The sequence below is a fragment of the Cyrtonyx montezumae genome, unplaced genomic scaffold (assembly GCF_038088225.1).
Source record: "Cyrtonyx montezumae isolate F1298 unplaced genomic scaffold, pur_monq_1.0 scaffold_36, whole genome shotgun sequence".
NCBI classification, from domain to species: domain Eukaryota; kingdom Metazoa; phylum Chordata; class Aves; order Galliformes; family Odontophoridae; genus Cyrtonyx; species Cyrtonyx montezumae.
In genome coordinates, this window is record NW_027072041.1 from 7,463,212 (window position 1) to 7,486,941 (window position 23,730).

At 36.5% G+C, this 23,730-nt stretch overlaps 1 protein-coding gene across 3 annotated transcripts in view; it reads right to left on the bottom strand.

Annotated features, from left to right (window-relative positions):
- TLE1 (TLE family member 1, transcriptional corepressor) overlaps positions 1-23,730 on the bottom strand; it is a 71,194-nt gene that overhangs the window by 39,747 nt on the left and 7,717 nt on the right. Inside the window, exons 1-3 of one of the 3 annotated variants that reach the window (XM_065745561.1) lie at positions 18,005-18,083; positions 11,086-11,148; positions 10,057-10,161 (exon numbers count right to left, since the gene is read on the bottom strand). In XM_065745561.1, coding sequence (XP_065601633.1) covers positions 10,057-10,113 — 57 coding nt within the window. In that variant the 5' untranslated portion in view covers positions 10,114-10,161; positions 11,086-11,148; positions 18,005-18,083. Of the gene's footprint in view, positions 1-10,056; positions 10,162-11,085; positions 11,149-18,004; positions 18,084-23,730 lie in introns of those variants that run through there. The other 2 variants (XM_065745560.1, XM_065745559.1) reach the window with 2 other exon arrangements.

Here is a 23,730-nt window from a genome sequence, read left to right on the forward strand (position 1 = left end):
GTCTGGATCTTGGATCTACTGCAAGAAGTACAATGAAGGACCATGAAGATAACAACAGGGACTAGAGCACCCCTCTTACTATGAGGACAGGATGAGAGAGTTGGGACTAGCCTAGAGAAATGGCCCAGGAGGATCCCACCAAGATGTCCAAATATCCAAATGGAGAGTGCAAAGACAGAGCTAGATTCCTTTCAGTGATGTACAGTACCAATACAAGAAGCAACGGAAACAACTAGAACACAAGATATACTCCCTGAACAGCAGGAAGCACTTCAGTTAGAATGATGGAACACTGGCTCAGGTTACCCAGAGGCTGGGTAGTCTTCTTCCTGGAGATCTCCAAAATCTACCTGGACACTGGCCTGGTCACCCTGCTGTGGGTGCCCCTGCTTGAGTAGAGAAGTTGGAACAGAAGAACCCAGAAGTCCCTGCTAACTTCAGCTCCTAAACAATTCAGTTACTTAGAGTTGAAGTGCTGAAGAGAGCTGCTAGTATCACTGCTTTCTCTCTCTCCTTTGAAACATCTGTGTTTATTTTGGTTCACTGGATTTTTTTACTTCTTTTTCTTCTAAAGATTAAGATGAAATTTTGACAGATAGAAAGCTACACTTTACAATGGTAAACAAACCTGAAAGTGCCCACTACAGCATCTCCAGCCTGTGAGCCAAAAATGGTGACTTTGTAGGTTTGCACCATTATTTGAAAACTATCCATTACGTACATCAGCCACAGTGGCTAAGGTAAGGGAAGAAAAGATGTTTCCCTCAGAACAAAGAAAGCATCTTCAGGAAGCCTCTTCCATCTGTATACAACATGAAATGTCATTCTATTATATAGATAGAAGTCCACAGGACAGATTGGCAAAATCTATCCAAATACATATTTCAGACAAAATTTGTGTGACAATGTCATGACTATTTAAAGACCAGACTGTTTCATGGGAAAATTCTTTTTTCATGCCTTATTACAGAAAATGCCTAGATAATGTCTGAGTATTACCACTCATCTTCAGTTCCATTCTAAAAATCAAACAATTTACTGTGCAGATGAGAAATATCAGAAAGCAAATATCACAGTACCAAAAAAAAAAAAGATTAATAACTCAAGTTTCTTTCTCGTATTTTTTTATTACAGGAATTTGTTTTAAACTGTCAGACTTCTGAACATTATGCTCTTTGGAAAATTTTCACAGTTCTTAGTTCCACTTTTTCAAACAACTCAAAGTATACTTATGAATCTCAACTGCACATCTTTCTGAGTTTTTTTGAAACAGTACAGCACTGTACAAATTGACTCACACAGTACAGAAAATGCAAGACATACTGGCATAAAGGTTGCTTCCCCACACAAACTCCCCAAGCAGTTTTTTTTTCCCCGTCACAAATTAACTTCATCTGAAATAAATGAAGGCTGGCAAGTTGCATTTCACTACTCTGCAGATACAGCAACTTCAAGCACACTAATAACCTCAGACCTGTTGTTGTTATCCATATATAAAAAACAGGGAAAAGCAAAATACTCTACAAAATACCATGTAAAAAGTGCTCTACTACTGTAAAGGAGTATTAAGTATATATTTTTGTTATATCTGTTTTCCTTTTTTAAATCCTTATGATCTGACTCCCTATTCCTCCTTTGTTATCTCTCTCCATTTTGGGAATCATTTTCATTTCTCTGCTATGGGATCCTCTTTGATGTCTCATCTCTCTTTGTTCTTCTGGAGATTTTAAATAGGAAAAACAAGACTGATTTCAAATGATACAGGAAGATTAAAAAAACAGCACCACCACCACCACCTCGTCCAGTGGTGCTCTAACTACAATTTTACATTGATGCATACCTGCTCCACTGTAAAACATTTCTTCTACAGATTTGTACTATGCAGTTTTTCTATAAAATACTGAACACTGTCAACTACAGAGCCAGTTTCTTCTCCCTCTTGTATAAAGACCAAAATACATCCTTTAATCTCCCTAAAGTAAAGAAAGATAAGCACAACTCCCGTAAACACAACTCCCCATACACTTCCTCTATAAGGTTAAAAGTTATTTTTTATCAAAAGGAAGAAAAAAACCTATTTGTAATCATAAAGCTGCCATACCAACTTCTCTGAAACAGTAATATATGTATCTGATGATTAGCACTGTATTTCAGGAGAAATAAATACTCCATGGAAAAATTAAAATACAGAAGGGAAGACATATCCTCTCTTTGGGAAAACAAACTATATATGTATGTAGCTCATCTCTAAAGAACCTGCAGCATAGAACAGGGATAACAATTTTCAACAGGGGCCAAAGTAGTTATATTGAAACCTGAACTTAGGTAGCAAAACTCTAAATACAGTTGTCCACTAAAATAACTAGAAGAATTTTTGAGAGCTCATTAAAACCATGAGCAGATATCAAATATATACTCCAGTATATTTTATAATAAATTCTATGTATCAGGAAGAATTCAGGTTTCGTTTTTTTTTTAATAAAGAAAATGACATCGAATCACAAGAAAGGCTTGGCTTACTATCAATTCAAGTATTGTAGTCATTATCAGCCTATCAACATGTACACACAGTATTTCCGTGAAATCACAAGATCCCATTTTTAATACGGTAGTTAGCTCTATAAGAACAAACAGCTTTTCAGTGCTCTACAATATAAGGCAAATAGCAAATATTAAAAAAAAAACAAAGGGCAGCTTGTTAACCATTAGTATATTCCCACATTAATGATATAGATCAGACACACACACTGCAGAGGAGAAAGAAGTACTTCACCTTTTCCTTAGCTCTGTGCTGAGCAGCAACTCTAATAGCAGCAACTCTAATATTTGTTGTGCTTTTCAGTCTCACTTCTAACAGCTAGGCTTCTCTGCCCTTCCTTCTGGCATTTTAGAGGACAAGTCCAGGCATCAGAATTAGAAAGATAAAGGGATATTACACTTCAGGACTTTTCAAAAAGACCACTCTTGGAATGACAGATGTGGGGTGAACCCACCCAAATGGATTTGTTACCACACTCAGTGAACAGTCAGCTGTTTTTCTTCTAAAATCATCATCAATTAGCTATTAAGAACAACATTCCATTGACATAGAGGGAAGAATTATATAGGCCTCCCAGAATGACTGGCACTTTCACAACAGCAAACATGCACTAGCAGCCTAGCTATTCTGGGGAGCCACTGTAGCTTGTTCCACGCTGGCAGAGCCCCACAGTGAGGACATAGGATCCTGCCAGCAGATGGAATTTTTCCAGCTCAGCAGTATCTTCTCCCCAAGGTACATTAGCACTCCACTGGTGCAGCTACATCCACAGAAGGGCTTTTGAGAATAGAAGAAAGGATTTCCCTTCCCTCCTCCAGGCTGTAATGGAGGAGGGAAGTAAGTAAGCAAGCCCAAAACTTGTCTCACAACAAGTACAGACCCATAGAAGCATTGTTAATGCTTCTATTAGTAGCTATGCCAGCAAAATAGCAAGAACAAAAAAATGAAGCTCTTTTGCTAGCTAGCATATAAGCTTATATGTATAGACATGCACGATATTTTATAGTTATATAAGCAATTATTATAAAATTACAGAAGTTCCTGTGTGCATTTATTACATGTAAATTTTTCCAGTGACCATAATTCTTCTGAAAATGTTTATAAGACTCTGAATTAGTAACAGATCTTATATTAGATCTGGTAGTCTATACCAAGCAGTCTATAACAAAAACTAGAAATAAGTCACAGAAGATCAAGTTCTAAAGACTCTGGTGGTACTAGTAATGACTTTTTTCCCCCTTAAGTCAAACAGCAAAACTGAAGTTAGTACTGGAGGAAAAAAAATTGAAATAATGGAGGAACCAGCAGCTTTTACCAGGAAAGTTCTGAAAATAATGCCCCTTATTTTATTATGTTGGTCCATGTCAGAGGTGAATGTTGGTGGCATGGCAGTAGAGGCTGAACCTTCCAACTAATATCTCAAGAAATTGTTGCAATGTGACCGATGGCAGCAGAAGGGCAGCCTGACAAAGTGGCATCTAATATGGAAGCATGTATGAAGTACAGGCATGCCACTGAATTCCTCCCTGGATAAAAAATGGCACCCAAAGACATTCATTGATACTCGCTGAACATTTACGGAGACTAAACAGCAGATGCAGGCACAGTAAGTTGATGGGTGGTGCATTTCAGCAGTGGCAACGGTGACATGAAAGAAAAGCGATGTTCTGCATGGCCATGCACTCGCTTACAAGCACAGCATGCAGACTCTTGCTCATCACTGGCAAAGATCCATAGCTAATGGCAGTGGCTATCTTGAAAAACACTGTTTTGTAGCTGAGAATTTGCTCTGTCAAATACTATTATTTTGCTTTTTACATCTGTTGTAGTTTCCATGGAAATAAATAGGAGGCATTATTTTCAGAGAGATCTACTAAAGGGCTGATGCCACAGGGCAGGCATGAGTTATAGAAGGACAGAGGCAGAGTGTATTAAAAAAAAAAGTCCTTCTGGAGGAAAACATATCTTCAAATGATCTGTCAATTCTGAAGTAACAAATTCAAAATTGCAGTCTAAAAGCCACAGAAGATAACCTTAATCTCTGCTTTTTGATCCAGGTAAGAAAATGGCTGTCTTTCTGAAATGAGTCATTTTCTTCTCAATGCTATCAGTGTGAGAAAAGAAAGCCCTAGCGCTGCCCCCCCCCCATCCCCCTTTTTTTTTAATCATTCAAGTACATACTTCTTGTTATGAAGTCTCACGTGCAAACCTTAAGTCTCTAGAATGAAGCTGTCAACACACATTGCTTTTGGTTTGAATATACTGCAAACACTTTTTTTTCAGGGGGCAACCGTAAGTTCCCACTGTTACTCACTTTCTACCCCAAATCTACATATTTGCATTTTTAGTTACCAGCAGCATGCCACTACCATCCAAACACATTAAAAGCATGTTCCCACTGCAACATGGCCAAAACCAACCAATTCAAGCACACACCAATTTGAAAATGACTTAAATTTTATTACTGAGTTTTTTTTTTCTTTTTACTACTAATACATGAGTTCAGTAAAGAATTTATTTTTTTTCCTGGCTCTTTTGTTCATCAGAAATTTAAATCTTGCTGAGGACAAAGGTAGTAATCAAAGCATAATTTTTTTTTTTGGTAAATTAAAATCCAAAGTTCAGTATAGTTTTTTTAGAGACTAATCACTTGTTTGTCCCAGCTACTAGCAACTACAAATATTTTTAGAAATAACAAATGAAAGTTTCTTAGTCCTAAGAAATGGTACCACATTCATTTGCATTTCAATTTTCCAACCCACGGACAACCTTCTTGGAAATTCCCTATACATACCCGCAGTAACTCCTTTCTACCAGTCATCTCAGAAAACATATTTGAGCACTACTTCTGCTAATCTACTTCTGGTTTTGCTGTCGTAGTGTTACTAAGTGCTTTTTGATTTATTTTGATAGAGTTACAGTTAACTAGAACCTTTAAAAACAGTACTGGACATTCTCAGGAAATTAAACATTGCAGAATAACAGCAGCCCTGATAACTGAAGAAATTAGTAATAAATGGAGTTACCAGATATAAGGAATCCTGCAAACTCTTTAGCGCTGTGAAGAGATACAGCAGACTGCTGTAATGAGCTGTAATTTTGCCACATTTTCAGTCGTTCCTAAAGTTATCCTTACCATCCATGCTAGTCTCCTAATTCAAGAACAAACATCAAGCCCTCTCTTCTTCTCCAGCCAGCCCTTCTACAGATCCCTGCCTCTACTGTCTGCACTGCTCTTCCAAGAAAAATAGTGAGCTGGTGTTTCCCCATACATTTCTAATGTTTCACACTAAAGTGCTGAGGTTCTTCAAGAAGACCAAGTACATGTGTACACAGTTTCCTGCTTATACTGGCTCTGCCTTTGTCAGTAACTCAGTTTTATTATGCCTGCAAATTACCCTGTAGAACAGAACTTTACCGTTATCAGCACAGTGACACTGACTTCATGTTATTACAACAGCATTTGCCATTTCAGACTACATCTTTATTTATTTCAGATCTGTATGCTTCATTCACTAATTGCTTCCCTCTCCTACTCTGAAGTATTCCAACTTATAGCCCTATATCATTCTGTATGTAACCTTGAGATTTCATATTATTTAATTTAAAGCAACTAGGCAGTTTCCCTCCCCTTGAGGCATAATGCAGATCACGGCTGAGGAGGATCTAAAGTAATGCTACAGCTGCTTAGCTCTTTCCTTGCACTAAGTTCTGCATTCATTTCTGCTCTAGCCTGTATTTCTATTTTATAATGAAACATACAGCCTAGTTATTTATAGGCTTTCTAAGGATTAACTACACACTCATAAGAATAAACCCTCAAGAGGTTAACCTCATCCTCTTAAGCTTCACACACTACAATCCCAGAGATAGCCAGCAACTGCAGCCAAGTGAGGAAAAAATAATCCTGCATCTTGCTAATCCTTTAGCCAATCACCACATGCAACAGTAGAGGGGCCTCAAAGAGGCCTATAACTCAATCAGTCTCAGGGGTACTGTCAGTCCAGAAGGTATGTTTCACAGAACCATTAGCATCCCACCTCAAAACTCAGAGACATCCCTAACGATATATCGAAACACTGCATCAAACATGTAATGCAAAAAAGTATTCCAGCTTTCTGCTTATGTTTCTTATTTCAGAAATTTGCATAATATTCTATTTTGAAATTGTTCTAGTCTGTTAATTTTGAAGTACACAAATCTAACATTTTTACATTGTTTACATCTAAGGTAGACAGATCAATTATAACCATCTTTTAACATTCCCAGCATGAACCTTTCTAGGCTATCATATCTGAGAAAAAAATCCCTTCAAGTTAAACCATGATTACCTAATTAAATCTTTCATACGACCTGGATTCTCCCTTAACCCCAAATATGAATACTTGTTGCAACTACAGAAGTAACTACCTTTAAGCCAAAGTGGCTTTGCATTGTAGCATTGTTGCTCCCCTCCCCCCGCTCCCAATTACTCCACTACCTAGTAAATCTGTTACTTTTTTCAACTTTAAATACAATAAATTTTAATAGCATCATCTACAAAAAGTATACAGGGTTTTTTGGTGGGTTTTCTTTTTTGTTTGTTTTAAGTTACACTGCTACACAGCTAGCTGGAAAGTGAAGCCTCCTAGAACATGCAGGAAAAGCATAAGCTAATCAAGACCAACTATACTACACACATTTCTTTTCAAATGCATCAATTAGTCTTTTTTGTTTGTTTGTTTTTAATATTTCCTTAATATACACTGACTCAAAACTTTGACTTTTGACTCTGACAGGTCCATTAGAAAAACAGTTCCTAACCTCACAGTCTGTTCTCTAAAAACCTCTAATTTTTCAACTGTAAATAAAGTTATAAAAAAAAGATGGCTTAAAAAAAATTTAAAAAACATTCCTACTAATCAAGGACTTTGTTATCTTCTAGAATTCAAACAGGGCCCAGCAGCAGCAGCAAGAGCTGTTTTGCTGTAATTTAGGCAAGCTGACTGGTAAACTTTTGGATAATCTAAAAAAAATATGGCCTTCTAAGAAGTAAAGGATGAAAAAAGTTAAACACCAACAAAAATGCAGGCTTTTTTTCTAGTCAGGAGAAAACTATTCAAGTGGACACCAGCTAGAGAATTTAAGCATTCTTTCTATTGTCAAAATTGACTATACACCACTATCCTCAGTAGTATAACCCCAGAGTGTACTCAATCATCTTCTGTTACAGAATGCTGCAGCCTATTTGCATTCAGAAAGAAGTTTCGTGATCTTTCATGCTCATAATAGATGTCTAAACCGTTAAATTAGTATTTCTTTTCTCATCTTGAAAGACATTGCACTTTAACAGCATGGTCCTTCCACTGTTCTTTACACAAAGTCAGGTCCCCAAACAATACTGACAGCTGCTATCATACCAGGCCATGCTTACTTCCAGTGCAGCTGCCTTGTGTAGGAACAGACAAGCTTCTGATGTCTCCTCCCCCTCTGGGGAGAGGGCTTGACACACTGCATGCTCAGTGAGGGAGAGCAAAGGTCCACTGAATTGTCAACCCAATTTTATGCTATTTGGATTTTCCAGGATGCATACAGCCCCTTTCTAACAAAATCAAGCATATGTCAAGAGCATGAAACTTATTGTGCAACACAAGATAATTACTGACCACATAAGCCTGTAAAAGATGATTGTGACATCTAATTTTAGAAAAATGCATATGCATATACAGACATGGTCAAAGAAATTATACTCAATGTGATAATTTCCTCACTCAGTTTTGGACTGATATGGCATAACCCAGAAGTCTTTCTGAAGACAAAGTGTTTACTCTGATGATTATCTATTATCTATAAAGTAGCCTATTTAGAAGTGAAAAAGATGAGATTTCTATTCCTCTTAATTGCCTATGGTACATGTAGTTCTCTATTGCTTTAAAAATACTATTTTATGCAGACTTTAAAAGAGGAGAATGATATGATCAAGACGTAAGATTTGTTTGGCTACACAGTACTACCTTAAGTTCAGCAGAATTGTTTTTAAAAATACTTTTAATGCATATTTTCATTTGCTGCATATAATGTTCTTCAAAAATAGCTCATTAAAAATAGCTTTCAAATCAATTTTCATTAAAGAACTCATTTCAAAAAAGATGCTAGAAAGTACAGTTCTCTAATCTTTGCTAATCAAATATCACAAATGCACATGTGCTGTATGAATACCTGATTTGATCTTCGAAATAAAGTAATTCATTACACAAGCAAAGAACAGAGGAGATTGTGACAAATACAGATGTAATTGTGTGGTTTTTTTTTTTAGAATATGATTAGCAAATCAACTAAGTAACAGTCAAATTTGATATGAAGAGGAAAAAACAGCTCAGATTTGAAAGGTAGGGGTATGTTTATGCAAAGCTAATCTGTCAAGTGTAATAAAGCAGCTTGAATAAAATTTAAGCTGAAAATCCACTGAAGCTCCCCATTTCAGGGAGGAAAAGCTATTAAGAGGAAATGAAGGTCACCCTCCCAGTTTATTTCACCTAATTGACTGCCAATAGCTTACCACAGACAAACCGACTGCAGATCTGCAATTGAGAAACTGATGAAAGGAGAGTTTTCAAGCTGAGGCTCATTCTTTTAATCCTCCCTTGCTCTTATTTTTTTTTTCCATCTCCAGTTGGGATGTAATTTTAAGCACAGATGGATTAACTGGTTCCATTGTCTGCAGACGTCATTGGACTATGGCACCGTTAATCCATACAGCAGCATGTCTAATTATCATTACAAAGTGTCTGAGGGAACCATAAAGACCAGCAGGGCATCTTCTCACAAGCAATTAACATAAATTGATAAATGAGTAATTTGAATCTGCTCAAGGCGCTCACATATGAATAAAATCAGAAAGGATGGCTTCTTGTTTCAGCTACTTCTTTCACTTAGCCTGGAAGGGCAGAAAACATGAGAAATATTCTAGACTTAGTGGGGGGGAAATGAACTCATGCAGTGGAAGGAATGTATGGTTCAGAAAGTTCATTAACACAAAACAAATGACTTGTGATTGACAACCAGTCACAAGCAAGTAGCATTAACTTATTTCAGGACATTTAGAAGCAAAAACTTGGTGAAAGGCTATTAAAGCACCCTGTCAGTCAATTACTACTACTTCAAAAGCAAGTGAATTTTCTTTTCAGTAGCTTGCTAATTTAAAATTTATGAAAGATTCACAAGGAGGCAAAGGAAAGAGGAATGAATAGTTGTACAGGCTTTAAGGACTAAAAGCATGAGGCAAAGGTAACTACCTCAACTGACATACAATACTTACAAATAAACAAGCAACTGTCCTAATCACTGCACTTCTTGCAGTAAAAGTTGTTCCACACAGCATTCTAAGCAAACTATTAACTTTACCCCTGTTAAAATCAGTGCAAGCAAAACAAACATACTTGAGCAACACTGAGCATCAAAACAGTGTTGTACGTCAAAACATTAGACTTATTTTAAAAACACTAAAGCAATAAGATATGAAAGCAAGTTATACACACTGTAGGAGGTAGACCTGGAAGGCCACGTACCCCGATGATGGCATTCAGTTCAGCCATGGTCACTTGTTTGGCACGTTCTACAGCTTGAGCCACTTGCTGCTGATGCTATTAAAAGAAGAAAGGGTATGAAGAGGAATTTGTGCACCAAATAAAACCAGGAACAAAAATATCTGAACAAGAAGTTTCTCTGAAGGATTCAAGCTATTTGAAAGATATACCTTACACAGGTAAAAAGAGAACAGTACTCCATTTCTCTTCCTTTCCATCAAAAGCAAATGACAGCCCTGAAGGCAGTCAATTTATCTCTCCCTCAGTGCCACTTCAAAATTAATTTTCTGAAAAATGTATAATCAATTTCTAATAGAGCTGCAAGGACAATAACGTCAGCTTCATACTAGAAGTAATTTCAGCATTTAAATACTGTGTCCACACAGCAAAACCTACAGAAATCTTAAATGGGAAAAGTAAATGTTTCACTGAATGCGAACATGAACTACAAATACACTCTGTAAACTGTAGAGTTTGAAAAGGCATACCCAAAATAACACCATTCAACACATAGCAGCAGCTGACTACAATATGCTACAATCACAGTCATTCAGAACAGACACGCGTCTGCAACCTTAAACAGCATTTTGCATTTGAGCTAAATACTCAGTTTTTACACTAAAATTTGATACAAACAGTATAGACAGTGAGCATACTTATTTTCACTGGTTGCACATTCAACAACTGAATATCAAATAAGTAATCACCATGATTAGAAATGAAAGCATTTTGTATTGATTTTTTCTATTAAAAAAAAAAAAAGGACTAACCTTCTCCTCTGGGAATGAAAAAGGCTGAGCCATTGTCAGTAGTTTGAACTCAGATTCGGTAAACCAAATTAGCAGGGGGTTTGCACACTTCAGCTATAACAGATGTTCCTTGCACTTGTGCATTGTGATAAAATTAACATCTTAAAACTAGCTAATTTGTGAACAGAAAAGCAACATAATTGCACTTTAACAGCTGAACAGTTTTACTTACTTCCTGAGACAAAAATGGGATGACTTGTGCACAAATTGTATTCAATCTCTTGGCGATTTCTGTCTATGGAGGAAAAGTAAGCATTTTGATTAAAATTATGTTTTCTGCTAGTTCCCACATATCAGCTACTGTACAAGATCATATTAGTTAACACTGTGGAGTAAATAACATAGAAATCCATGTCTTCATACCACTGCAAATACAAATAGTTAATGTTTAAGCCCAAATGAGGGCAGAGATTTAGTTAGCTACTGTGAGACATCTGCTATGTCTAAAGCACCTAATCTGTATACACATTTAGGCACAAATCTGGTCCTTGTACACAGCTAATTGACAAGTAAAACATTTTTGAAAACCATTAAGTCCATGATAAAGCCTTTTAAAACTAAGATTTATTGTTACTCAAATTATCATGCAGCCTAACATAGAGGTGACAGGCATGAAAGAAGAATGTTTCTTTCAGGATCAATTTTTTCTGCCAATTAGAAGGCAATCTTAGTTTTGTTGACAGAAAGAAAACAGCAGGAATACAAAATACCAAAAGAGAAGCAATGAAGAATGGATAAGAAAGACACAGGCTCTAAAATATCCTTACGAAGATAGAATTACAGTAAGAACATCAGGGGGAAAAGAACAACGTAGTCAGTAACAGCAAATTAGTGAAACCACAAGTAGCAGGAAAACATAAGATCACGGAGGAACAATCCTGTGCTAATAGTAGCAGAGAATTGCTACCTAGATGCTATCACTAAGCCATTTACAGTTCTCCTAACTTTTCTGTTTTGTTTTAGGACATGACTGAGGGAAATCACTACTGAGAACTGTCAGCAAACTTGCATGCAAAAACCTGAACGAAGTGACAAACTCAAGTCCGATGAAAACATTTTTAACTTATCTGTTGACCCTTTGCTCCAAGCCTTTCCATCACCCCAAATTTCTTACAAAGACACTGAGATGTGCTGATGCTTACAAATCAGACAATCAGTAATTAGAAAACACAAGCCCCACAGTGCTTCTGCGCCTCAAGAGACATGTGATTTGGGGTCTAAATGCAACAGACAAGCTTTAACACCTTTTTTCCCCATCAGGACAGACTTGTGAAACTCTTTCTCTCTCTGATGTAAGCTGAAGTATCCCACCCGGCCTAAGTCAGTTATTGGCATACCCACATGCCTGGTGGATCTCCTGAACACTTCAGCGATAGTTTCTTTCCAGGCAAAGTAGCTTCCTCATGCATGGGCAATGAATAATCAGCTGCTTTCTAGCAAATCTCTCTCCTCACAACAACGTTAATAGAACTCTGTTCTCAACAGAAGTATCTTCCTTCTTACACAGTACCAAACAGCAAGCAGTTTTGGTCTATTTCTGTTTCGTTTGGTTCATAACCATAAACTATGAATCATTCTATTCATTGGTAGCATATAAGGGAGTTATCAGTATGACCAAACTATTGACACATCTGTCAACTCTTAACTTAATGAAAAAATATATGTATGATGATTGTGAGAATTTGTGTATTAAAAGGCATTTTTTCACATTCCTTGCTTAAAGGATATAGGTATTAAACTCTGAGAAGACTTACACAGCAGCCTTAACGTTTGAGATGAGGTGGTTAATTTCCAATAAGCTAGCCTTAGATGAACGGAATTAGCTTTGTCTTCTGAAGCTATGATGAATTGTAACAGGCCATAAAAGGGGAAATAAATAAAATAGGACAGAAGTAATTTGGTTTATCCTAAAAAGTTGTTTCAGCCTGTATGAGATATACAAGAGTCTCTCCCTCCCACAACTTTGAGAAGTATCCTTTGTAGCTGTGAAAAGTATTTTGAGTACAGTCTATAAAACATGCAATTCATATACATTATTGGGTTTTCTCACAAGGTCCCATGCATCTAAGCTTCACTATGAGAGTATAAAAACAGAACTACACGCTAACATGAGGCATATAACATGTACTAATTACCAGTCCCAAAGCACAACAATTAGAGTTCTAAAATTTCTATAATAATCCTATCAAAAAGGGTCAACAAGCCTGGAAGAGGAAAAGAGACAGATATTTCATCTGAAATACATACAAGACACAGAAAAGAAGAGCTACACTTGCCTCTGCTCTGCATTGTAGTAGTCATTAGACAGTATGTATGTTGAAAAATTAAGTGTTGAACCCAGCAAGAGGTGCACCCTTTCCTCAGTTAATCTGATTGTGTCAGTACTACAACTAACTAGCTTAATAGTGGCACTGAAATAAAGTATCCGTCTCAATCACAGAATGGCTAGGTTTGGAAGGAACCTCAGAGATCACCTAGCTTCAAGCCCCTGTCATGGGCAAGGTTGCCAACCACTAGATCAGACTGCCCAGAAACCTAACAAGACCAGCACTGAATGCTTGTGGGGATGACGCATTCACAGGGCAACCTGTTCTACTGCCTCACCACCATGTGAATTGAAGAATTTATTCCTAACATCTTCTGAAGCAAGGAATCATCACATATAAACAGCATCTCCTTTTCATCCACAGTTGTTGGTAAATTTAAGCATACAAATCATAAACAAGTGCTTGTTTAGAGATGTGCCTCCACTACTTCAAGAGCCAAGTAAGAGACATTCACTCTGGAAGAAAACTAAAATTCACCATTCCACATCTCAAAACCAAAATCAGCTTATTTTTAGAAGGCAGCCTGTATACTGGCACTCTTTCCCATACATAATTAAATAAGGCACTTAAAATTATTTATCCACTAGCAAATCTCTAAAACTTCTGTTCATTTTTTTTAAACCTCAAATAACTAGTAAGAAGTACTCTTACTGATAAATGTTTTTAAAATATATTTATTCTCTAATGAGTTTATTAAATTAGATATTTCAGCACAATTCACTTAATCTTATCCATAAAGAATTGCAAGAGCTTTTTTTCAGCATTGAGGAAAAAAAAATTATTAATTTGAATACAAATCAATCTGTTCAATATGAGCTTCCACTACTCAAGATGGAATCAGTTTTAATATGTATTCACATACATTCTTCCCCTGAATGAGTCTAAGACAACTTGGTTGGTCAAGACAGAACAAAATTTAGAGCTTACATACTTAGTACTTAAAAAGTACTTAACAGTTACTTTCAGAAGCTTCACCATATAACATACCTGTTATGTAATTGCTGATCGAGAGTCATGTAGTACAGTCAAAAGAATGAGTAAACAAAAAATTCTGCAGAAAGTTGCTTGGAGCATAGACAACTATGTCTAATTGCATATGTTCTTCAGCTCTTCGGTAAAGCAGACCGTAGAAGCCTGCATATCTCATGAAAGCTCTCCTAGCTCTACAGCAGCTCTTAGCAAAGTAACTGAAGAGCCCTTAATTGTTTGTGTTTTTAATGCAGAACCTCTTGAATACATTTATTTTTAATAGAGGGCTCAAGTGTGGGACCTATCAAAGAATGACAAAACTGCATCATTCGTAGTTCTTGCTGTTGCAATGATTGTCTTTTGATTTATTTGCAAATGACAAGCTTGTCAGACCTCTGACTGAAGTGCCACCCTCCTTTCTGAAGTATCATTAAAAATTAACATGAAGGAATTCAGCTCCATTTTGTAAAATTAGATTGAACCTTATTTTTGGCTTTACTCATCCAATTTTTTTTGTCTTCATTCCACATAATTAAGGACTTAAATGTTTTGACCTAACACTGCCAAACTCAAGTGTTCATACTTAAGATTTGTCTCTTGCTAAAACGAATTCTTAACATAATGACAAGGAACAAAGCAGCCAGGCTAGTTACTAAATATTCACTTAAGTGTCAAAGTGTTTTCCTGTACAGTAGACTACTTCAGATCCTTTAATGTTTTGATACCCTGTACATTACAAAACACCATCTAAGATCTCATACTTAACACAATTTCTTAAGCAAATACAGATTTTTCCACTGCTGTGGAAAGAAGCAAGAACCTTATCTCTACCCAGATTTCTCACCACACTTAACACTCTTATGTATTTCATCACTAATAGAAGTCCTAAACTGTAAAAGTCAGCACCCTCACTGTGTTGGAAAAAATCCAACTTACACCTGAGGAAAGTTAGTTTATCGCTTCAGAGTCTTCAACGACAGCTATGCTTTTGCTATAACAAATACAGTAATCTAAAGCAAAAATTAAATCTTAAAAGATATTATTATAACAATCAGCTGTACGATAATTGCTGCTTTATGAGTTATAAGACTCCACAAAGCTGTCCAGACCTACCATTCCCAAACAATGCTAAGCTAAGAGTCCACTGAAGCTTATTTTTTCTTGTGTATTGCATTTTCTATAGCCAAAGGTTAGAACAGTATTTGAAAGTACTCCATCACCATTTCTTAAGATCAAGTATCTGCATTTCGATTACATTCTTACTTGAATTATTTCATACGGATCACATTTGTCATTAAATTTGGAGGAAGACAGCTTAGGAGAAACGTTGAGAAAGCATCAGTAAAGGAAACTCTAGAAAAGCAAAATATGAAACCCCAAAGTTACTACGATAAAGAAAAAGCACATCCTATTCTTTTCAATAAAACCAGCCTGCTTTTAATATACAGAAAAGAATATACTGTCAAACTACATTCACAAAAGCTTTACAAGTTAATGCTGAAGTACTATGCCTCCATTTACACTTCCAACACGTAGGAAGCCAAACACAACACTGAACTCCTTCTGGAAGGAGGAAATGGACTTCTTGACATTTATACCATATAATACAGTAACCCAGTATAGAGTAAAGGTCGATGTTGCATTTTAGGTCATTACTGAATGATTTGAGATGATCTGTGGTAGGGATGAGGAGAAAAATCGAAGGCTGTGAGAATGCTGCAACTGACTTAACCTCAGACCAGTTTTCATCTCCATCTGCCTAACAGGCATGTGGATAAAAGCCCTCTTTATGGAACATGCTTGACCATTTTTAATCCCTGCTACAAACCAGAAATCAGCTGAAAACTATGTCTACAAGGTCCTTGGATAAGAAACTGCAAATGCACAATTTAGTCTTGAGCTGAAGTTTAGTACCCATTCTTTATTTTTGTGTTTCTTGCACAAACACAAGAATAACCAGTGCACTTAAGTGTTGCAGCCTTTATTCTCAATGTGATTCAGACCTTCAGAAACAACAAAAAAATCACACCTATCCATACATCACATTAAAAAGAAGAACCAACATTTTGCAGAGCATAACTTTTAATTTTGCTGTGGAAAGGCTTATGCAATTACAAAAACACATTGATAACAATTTAGGGATAGAAAGGATGTTGGAGGTATGATTAAATCTCAAAATTTAAATATTCGAAAGTCTCAAATGATTAAGGCTAGCATTCTATGAACTTTGCTGTTCATGTGTTACTGAATCCACATTAAGCACTGAGAAATTAATGCCCTTTTATTTAAAACTAATACACTACAATCTGTTTTGGCAACGGTTGCAAGAAGGAAGAAAAAAGGCAATATGCCATTTAGAAGTTTAGTCCCCCATAGTATATCAATGTCAAACAACAGCATGTCAAGCTAAGATTCAATTCAGGTAAGTGCCACTGCCAAATCTTCTTGTTCCCAGACGTGCTTTAAGATTATTTTATTGCTTAAAATTTAATTTGTTCCAACTTGCGTCTCCATGACAACGTTGGCTAACCCCGCAAATCATTTGAGTAATTGGATATCTTATCTTTCTATTGCTCTCAAATCGAATGATTTTGCTAGAACTGCAGCAGCCAATCAAATTTACTGGTCTCCTGAGTAACACACTGGGAGAAGTAGCCACATTCATCTCCCCTTTACAACGATATTAACCACCATGCGACAAACTGTGGAAGTTGGCCTTCAAACTATATTTTAAATTATAAATGCTGTCATTACTAACATTCACACCAATAGGAGGAGGGAGGGTTTATTCTCAACAGATAGTTGAAATTCAATCTGACAAGCAGCAATGGGTAGCACTCATTTCAGCAACAAGAACAATCTCTGTATTTTGGGGATAAGCTGTCAGTTTAACATGACATATCATTAACAAATACAGTTTTTCTTCTGCCCCACGCTTGAACTACTCAGTTTAATCGTGAGGTCGGCCACCCACAAAATGATGAAATTAAAACCCCAGAAGACTGGCATGAAAAATCTTTAGCTATGAAAAAAAATAAAAACAAAAACCAAGACCATATTGCAGGTGGGAGTGCAGAAAGGAAGAAGCAACAGAAATATTAACAGAACAAAAACTCAAAACGAAGAAGTTGCAGAATGATAGATAATTTCCAAGCATGCATTTATTAACAAAACTACATTTACCTGAAGCCTCTTCAGATGTTAGTTTATAGTTTCAGAAAGGTCTTGTTAATTTAAACAAACTGAATCTGATGCATGAGTCAATAGCTACACTTACCTAACAACTACTATATGTTTGAAATTTGTTCAACTGTAAAATGACTGGATATATTCCAGATGTCTAATTTCCATCTTTTCTATTATAATAGAGTCACTGTGCAGCTCTCACTGAACCACTGTAAACAACTGCCCATTCCATTTGCAGCTGTAAATTTTGTTCAACCTAAGTCAGCTGGCAACAACAAAGCTGTTGCCAGGATGTTCAAGTGATCCCTTCACACATCTTCACTATGTTAAGACTTTTCATAAACTTGGTCAAAAGGTACCATTATAACATTTATCCTTTAATCCAACTTCAGTTCATCTTGCATTTATTCAAATCTTAACTCCACAGTTTTGTTTCCATGCCTAAGCTAACCTTCAATACTCAGAGCCATTTAAAACTCCGAACCTAGATCAGAGCTATAATTTTCTTTCCAGTTGTTTCAGGGCACACACGATTCCCGTTTACTTAAACTTCATGAGATGGCAGAGCAAGTCAGAGGCTGACTGATCCAAAAGAGAAAGTCTCACCACCTTTATTTCCAGAGGCACGTATTGATCACTTTATTCCAAAAGCACTCCTGGAGATGTTCAGACTCGTCCAACATCTCAGCTCACTAGTTGAGCAGAAAACATTTCTACAGGAAAAAGGAAAAGGACCAGCTTAGCAGATCAGCAAGTTAAGCAGGCTAACAAGAAGCACCCATCAAGTAACAGCAGTACAGGGAAGTACAGGAAGAACCTAACTGAGAGCACAGAAAAACAGTAAGCCAGGTAAGCTCCTCCCATCCCACACCTGAAGTTCACTGAAAGAAACAATACTTCATAATTATCGAACATATTGTGCAGTATTACCATTGCAGCATTAAGAACTTAACTAACATGAGAACAGTTGAGCAACATAGCACTACGTACAAAAGATACAAGAAGAATAGTGAAAAAAATAGCCATAAGAACGGAATAGCTATAACTGCTACACCTCACAGAAAGGAATCCCATCCCCTTGGCTTTTCATTTGGTTTACGATATACACCAAAAAGCCTTCCTATTTTGCTCTTAATTCCACAAACTACAACCAAGTTTCTGCATACATCCCTACAGCACTCACCAGTGCCACTTCATTGGGACGACCGTAGAATGTCAGAGATACTATGTAACTGTGGCAGTGCCTAGGAGCCAACTCGCTTCCAAAACTTAAGAGCAAAAGGCAAATCAAGCACTCACACTTAAAAGTACTCAAGACTTTAACAAAACTCTACGTTGAGATTCAGTCCTTATCGATAATCACTTAAGACTACAACAGAATCTTCAGTGTAACAATGAGTATGCAAGCTGACAAAATAAGCAGAACCACAAATGAGGACAAGGGATGGAAATGAGGGAAAAAAAAAAATCAATACAATACACTATGTTCACTAGGACTTCAGGAATAACTATGAAATTAAGCTGAGTTTAATTAAACATGTCACATCCACTTGCGCATCTTATGTAACTTCACACTTTTACAATATTTACTATATTCACAGCTGATATTCAAACATCTCAAGTCTCTGAAATAATTTAAGGCCTTAGAGGCGTGCTATAAATGCCTCAGATGCTATCAGGTGATTCATTAATGAATAACAAATTAAGATGACTGACAACTTCTTCGTTCGCAGTATTAGCTGCCATACAATTTGGAAGGAAAAATGGTAACTTTCACTATGCGGAGAAACAATTTGAAAGTCCTTCAGCAAAATCTTGGAGATATGTCAAATTTCTTCCCTATTTTCTTATGGTTTGTTTATATCCTCCTGCTCACAGAATACAGAAAGATGCCATCTAGATTACATCTTGCAGACTAGAACTGATTTAAACTGACCAGATAGAAGGTAATTTGAGACTGACAATCATAAGATAGTTTATAGTTATTGGTACAAGGCAGAATAAAGTTCCCAAAACTTCTGGAAATCAGACATCAACTGTTAAAGTTCATATTTACAGAATCTGTTACTTAGAGAAAAAATGCATTATGGAAAGCTGATGGGTAATTATGAAACAGTATTCAGGATACGCATGAAAGCTAACACATCTGAGAATGGAGTAAGAATGGACAGGAAAAGAAGGGTAAGAATGAACTATACTAAGAATCATAATCACAAGTTTCTATCTGAGGTTGTGCAAACAAGGAAGCATCCAAGAAGTAAAAATTATGCCAGGTGAAGCAGTACAAATATATGCAGCATAAGCACATAGTTATAGAATTATGTGCCACTAGTAAGTTATGCAAAAGCAAAGCTGGTGCTCATCCAGATGAAATACTAAGGAGAACAAAAAAAGGTTCAATCCATTTAGCGGAGGAAAGAGATGGTCAAAAGACAGCCTCCAAGGATGCCAGAAATTTTATTTTTTTATTTTTTAACTTTTTTGTACCCATCTTAACTATGTGACAGTCTTAAACAACATAATTAACACAAATTACTCGCTACCTAAAGTCAACACTGCAGCTCAGATAGTAAAACAATTCACTTTACTTGAATGCTCTGATCAAGTTAACCATAGCAAGTGAATTGTGGTAAGAGCATACGAATGAAGCCTGGGCTAGTGAACTTGCAGAACCTTCAAGTGTCAAGCAGAAAAGAAACTACATATAAAGGACAGTGCCTAACAGAGAGAAAACATCAAGTAATAAGGCAAAGATACCTCTGCTTCATTCAACTGTTCAACTCTGAGACGTCAAAATGCCTCTCAACTACCAATATCTATGCAAAGCAGGAAGACAAACTACAGTTTGTATAGACTTTACAACAGTCAGTAGCATCTGAACCAAGTAAATTCCTTCCAATCTGGTCAAACCTCTATGGCTAGGTGACACAGGTGCTCTACCTTCTTCACTAAGAATTTGTCACTAGCAGTATAGCATTCTCAAGTACAATGCAAACAACACATCTGCTAGAACTTTACAAGAATGTGCAAAACGGCTTGATGATTAAACTAGGTATCAAGAAGTTCTGTGTGGATAACATTACTGGTATTTTTCAACATTTGCAGTAATAAGCATAAAAATCTCCTTACCTGCCCTAATCCTTAATCTGCTGAGAGTTACAAAGATGGAATATGCTAGAGAAGAGCTTCAGAACTCACTTTGCAGTGAAAGAAAAAAAAAAAAAGAAAAACTAGGAAAAAAAAAACAAAAAGGATTGTGTCAAAATGGCATAAAAGACCACAGCATACCCAGACAGGAGCAAAAAGGGTAAGGACATGAGAGGCCAGGAAAGCAATCAATCTCCCTGTCACAGTGGACCAGAAGTTGAAGTTATTTACAAGCAGCACACTGCAAGAAGGCTGCCACTACAGTCAACAGTAACCTAAGCAAGTCTCCTGTGCTACTCAGCACAGCAACTCCTACCCTTGAGTACTGTACTTATTTGGGGCACTGTTCTTCATCTGGGCAAAGCCACTTAAAGAATGAACATTAGGCTGCAGTAGTCCACAAAACACTTCTGGAAGGAAAAGGAACCATTACCTTTTTCTATCTATGGGGACAAAAATGCACAGGGAAAAAAATAAGGCTAAAATTAAAAAAAAGTGAGAAAAAGGAAAAAATAGGGTTATAACTGAAGAAGCACTTCAGTCACAGAAAAGTATTGTTACTCAGTTTGAGAGTGGCTGCTGTTGCTAATCTTCAGCAGCAAACCAGACAAATACCCTGTCAGAAATGGCACTGCTAGAACTAATTCTGCTAGGACACAGGGAGGTGCAAAATCCTCCCTAGAACTGTCACCTGACAGTGTCTGTTTCAGTGTAAAGGAAAAGTTTAAAGGTTTCCCATATGGTTTTGTTAAAAAAAAGAGTTTTCATTGCTTAGGTGGCAGTTTATGTTCCTTATTTGAGACAGCTAGATGTCTGCAAAGTAATGGATGGCAACCTCAAGAAAGCAGAAATGCAGGATGACTTTACATCCAGACTCATATAAATTAAAAAATAGTGATAAGCATTTAAGTTAAAAAAAAAATAAAAACGCATTTTGTTGTAAATAGAAACTTATGTCAAAACCACAAAAGAATGATCTGTCTATCAGTTATTTTTCCCCAAGAAAATGTGGGTTTTCTTCCTCTCCCACCTCCCAAGTCTTAAATCAAACTTCTGAATTTAAGGAGGTTGTGATCATCATATAACGATACAAAGACCACAGCAACTCAGAGGTTCTGGCATATTTAAAAACAGTTTCATAAATAGAAAGATTGACACAGATCATAAAAACTATCTTCTTTCAGATGCTTTTGCTTTTCTTGATATGAAAAAAGCATGTTTTCCTAGAATACCTAATCAAGATGCAGTTAAACAAGCATACCGATTTTTCCTCCCTCTTCCAAAACTGAAAGCTACCTTTTTGTTTTTGCTTACTAATCCATAGAGAATCCTCTAAAATGGCAAAAAAATAGAGGTGGCAGCATTTTGTTCTCTAAATCAATTTTATCCTCAGCCATCTACTAGATGTTCCAGCACAGAGAAAGAACAGTCCTTCCCTTCTAATTCAAAAATCCATACTACCATTGCCCTTGCAAACTGCTAAACAAGCAGTATCGGCAATTCACTTGTGTTCTGTAATGTATTTACTGCAAATCCAAATGGCTTGCCTCCTAATGCAGTTTTCTATTGTGTCTGTTCTTGTCAATACACTGACTGGTCATCTTACAAGTAAGTTACTTTGACCATCTGTTTACACAAACATCAAAAACCTTCAAGATTTAAAAAAGAAAAGACTAACCATCAAAAAAATCAGTCCTGGGTGAGGGAAGATGGAGGCACCACCACCACCACACTAACAACAAAAGAACAACTCCAAACAAATATGTTTTCTGTTATGTGATTACACAGCCCAAAAGGCTGTAGCTAAGTCTTCCTGTCACTTAAGTAGTACAGTATATCTTCAGATAAACAACCCTGATAGATAACCCACTCAACACCTCTCAAAGAACTTTAATTTCTAATTTAATCATCTGTACTAATTTGTTCACACTTCTGAAGAACATGAAGAAAAGGTGAAAGCAAATCAGTCAATCCCCTTCTTAAATGCTATTCAATTTACCATTAGCCACAAAATACTATTATCATTACAAAAACTTCAATGAAACCTACCAAACTGATTAATTTCTTGAACAGTTTCATCCACATACCGAAAGTATATTTGGTAATAATAGGCTTGCTAACAACTAAAATAATCCTCACCAGAACTTTATGAAATAAAGCTATAATCCTTTTTCCATTCCAGATTTATATAAATATAAGCATACTGTGAATGTTTCTAAGAGAATCCAGTGTCGTTTCCATTTGTTCACGCAAAAAAAAAAAAAAAAAAACCAACAAAAATCATGTTGCTTTAACAAATACAGAGGGGGAAAAAAAGTAAAAGAAATGTCATCACTATATCTTCTTCTACAATAAATGACTTCAGGAAATAACTCATTTCTAAAACCTAGTCAGATCTGAAGTACAGCTCAGACAGGCAATGTTTTAGTAAACTCAAATCTACTCTTCAATTGCCTCTGGCACCATGCCTAAGCAGATAAATAATTGTCAAAAAATAGGAAACAGGGCAAGGGAAAAAACATCAGCTCACACAAAATAGGAAGGTCAGCAGTAGTATCTCAGGGACCTTTCCTGTAATCTGGTTTATAACTATGTTCAGTAACACAGGCTGAAGAAGACAGCACACACTGAGTATGAAAATTAGTTCCACAAGAGGATGCTAAGTAGAAAGAGACAGAACTGCAAAGCAGACTTACAAGCTGGCAGATAAGAGGGCAGTTAAGCAGTGCACATAAACAGACATTCTAGGAGCAACAACCCCTAGCTTCAGTATAAATTGATGGAGCCCTTATTGTTCATAAGCAAGAATTCAAACGTGAGCAATACACATAGAGGATTAAAATTCTAACCTCATGGAAAAGGCAGCTAGATATCAATTACGAGCATTTGCTGAGAACTAAGGGTCATCAAACAAAGAAAACATCTCAAATGAAGTATCTTTATCCCCAGCCCCTAAACTCATGCCCCCAAAAATTAACACAATTGCCTAACTTATCCTGCACCCACAACAGCTTCCTCCCCACACAATAAAAGAAATGGGAAAAGCCCACTACAAAGAAGTTTTGCAGGAGAGGACAAGTAGAACATGCATCAGCATGATGACATGATCATGTGATGATGAGAAAGAAATGGTTAAGAATATAAAACCTACACATCAAGAAAAATCAATTCTTCTCCTTTCTGTTCCT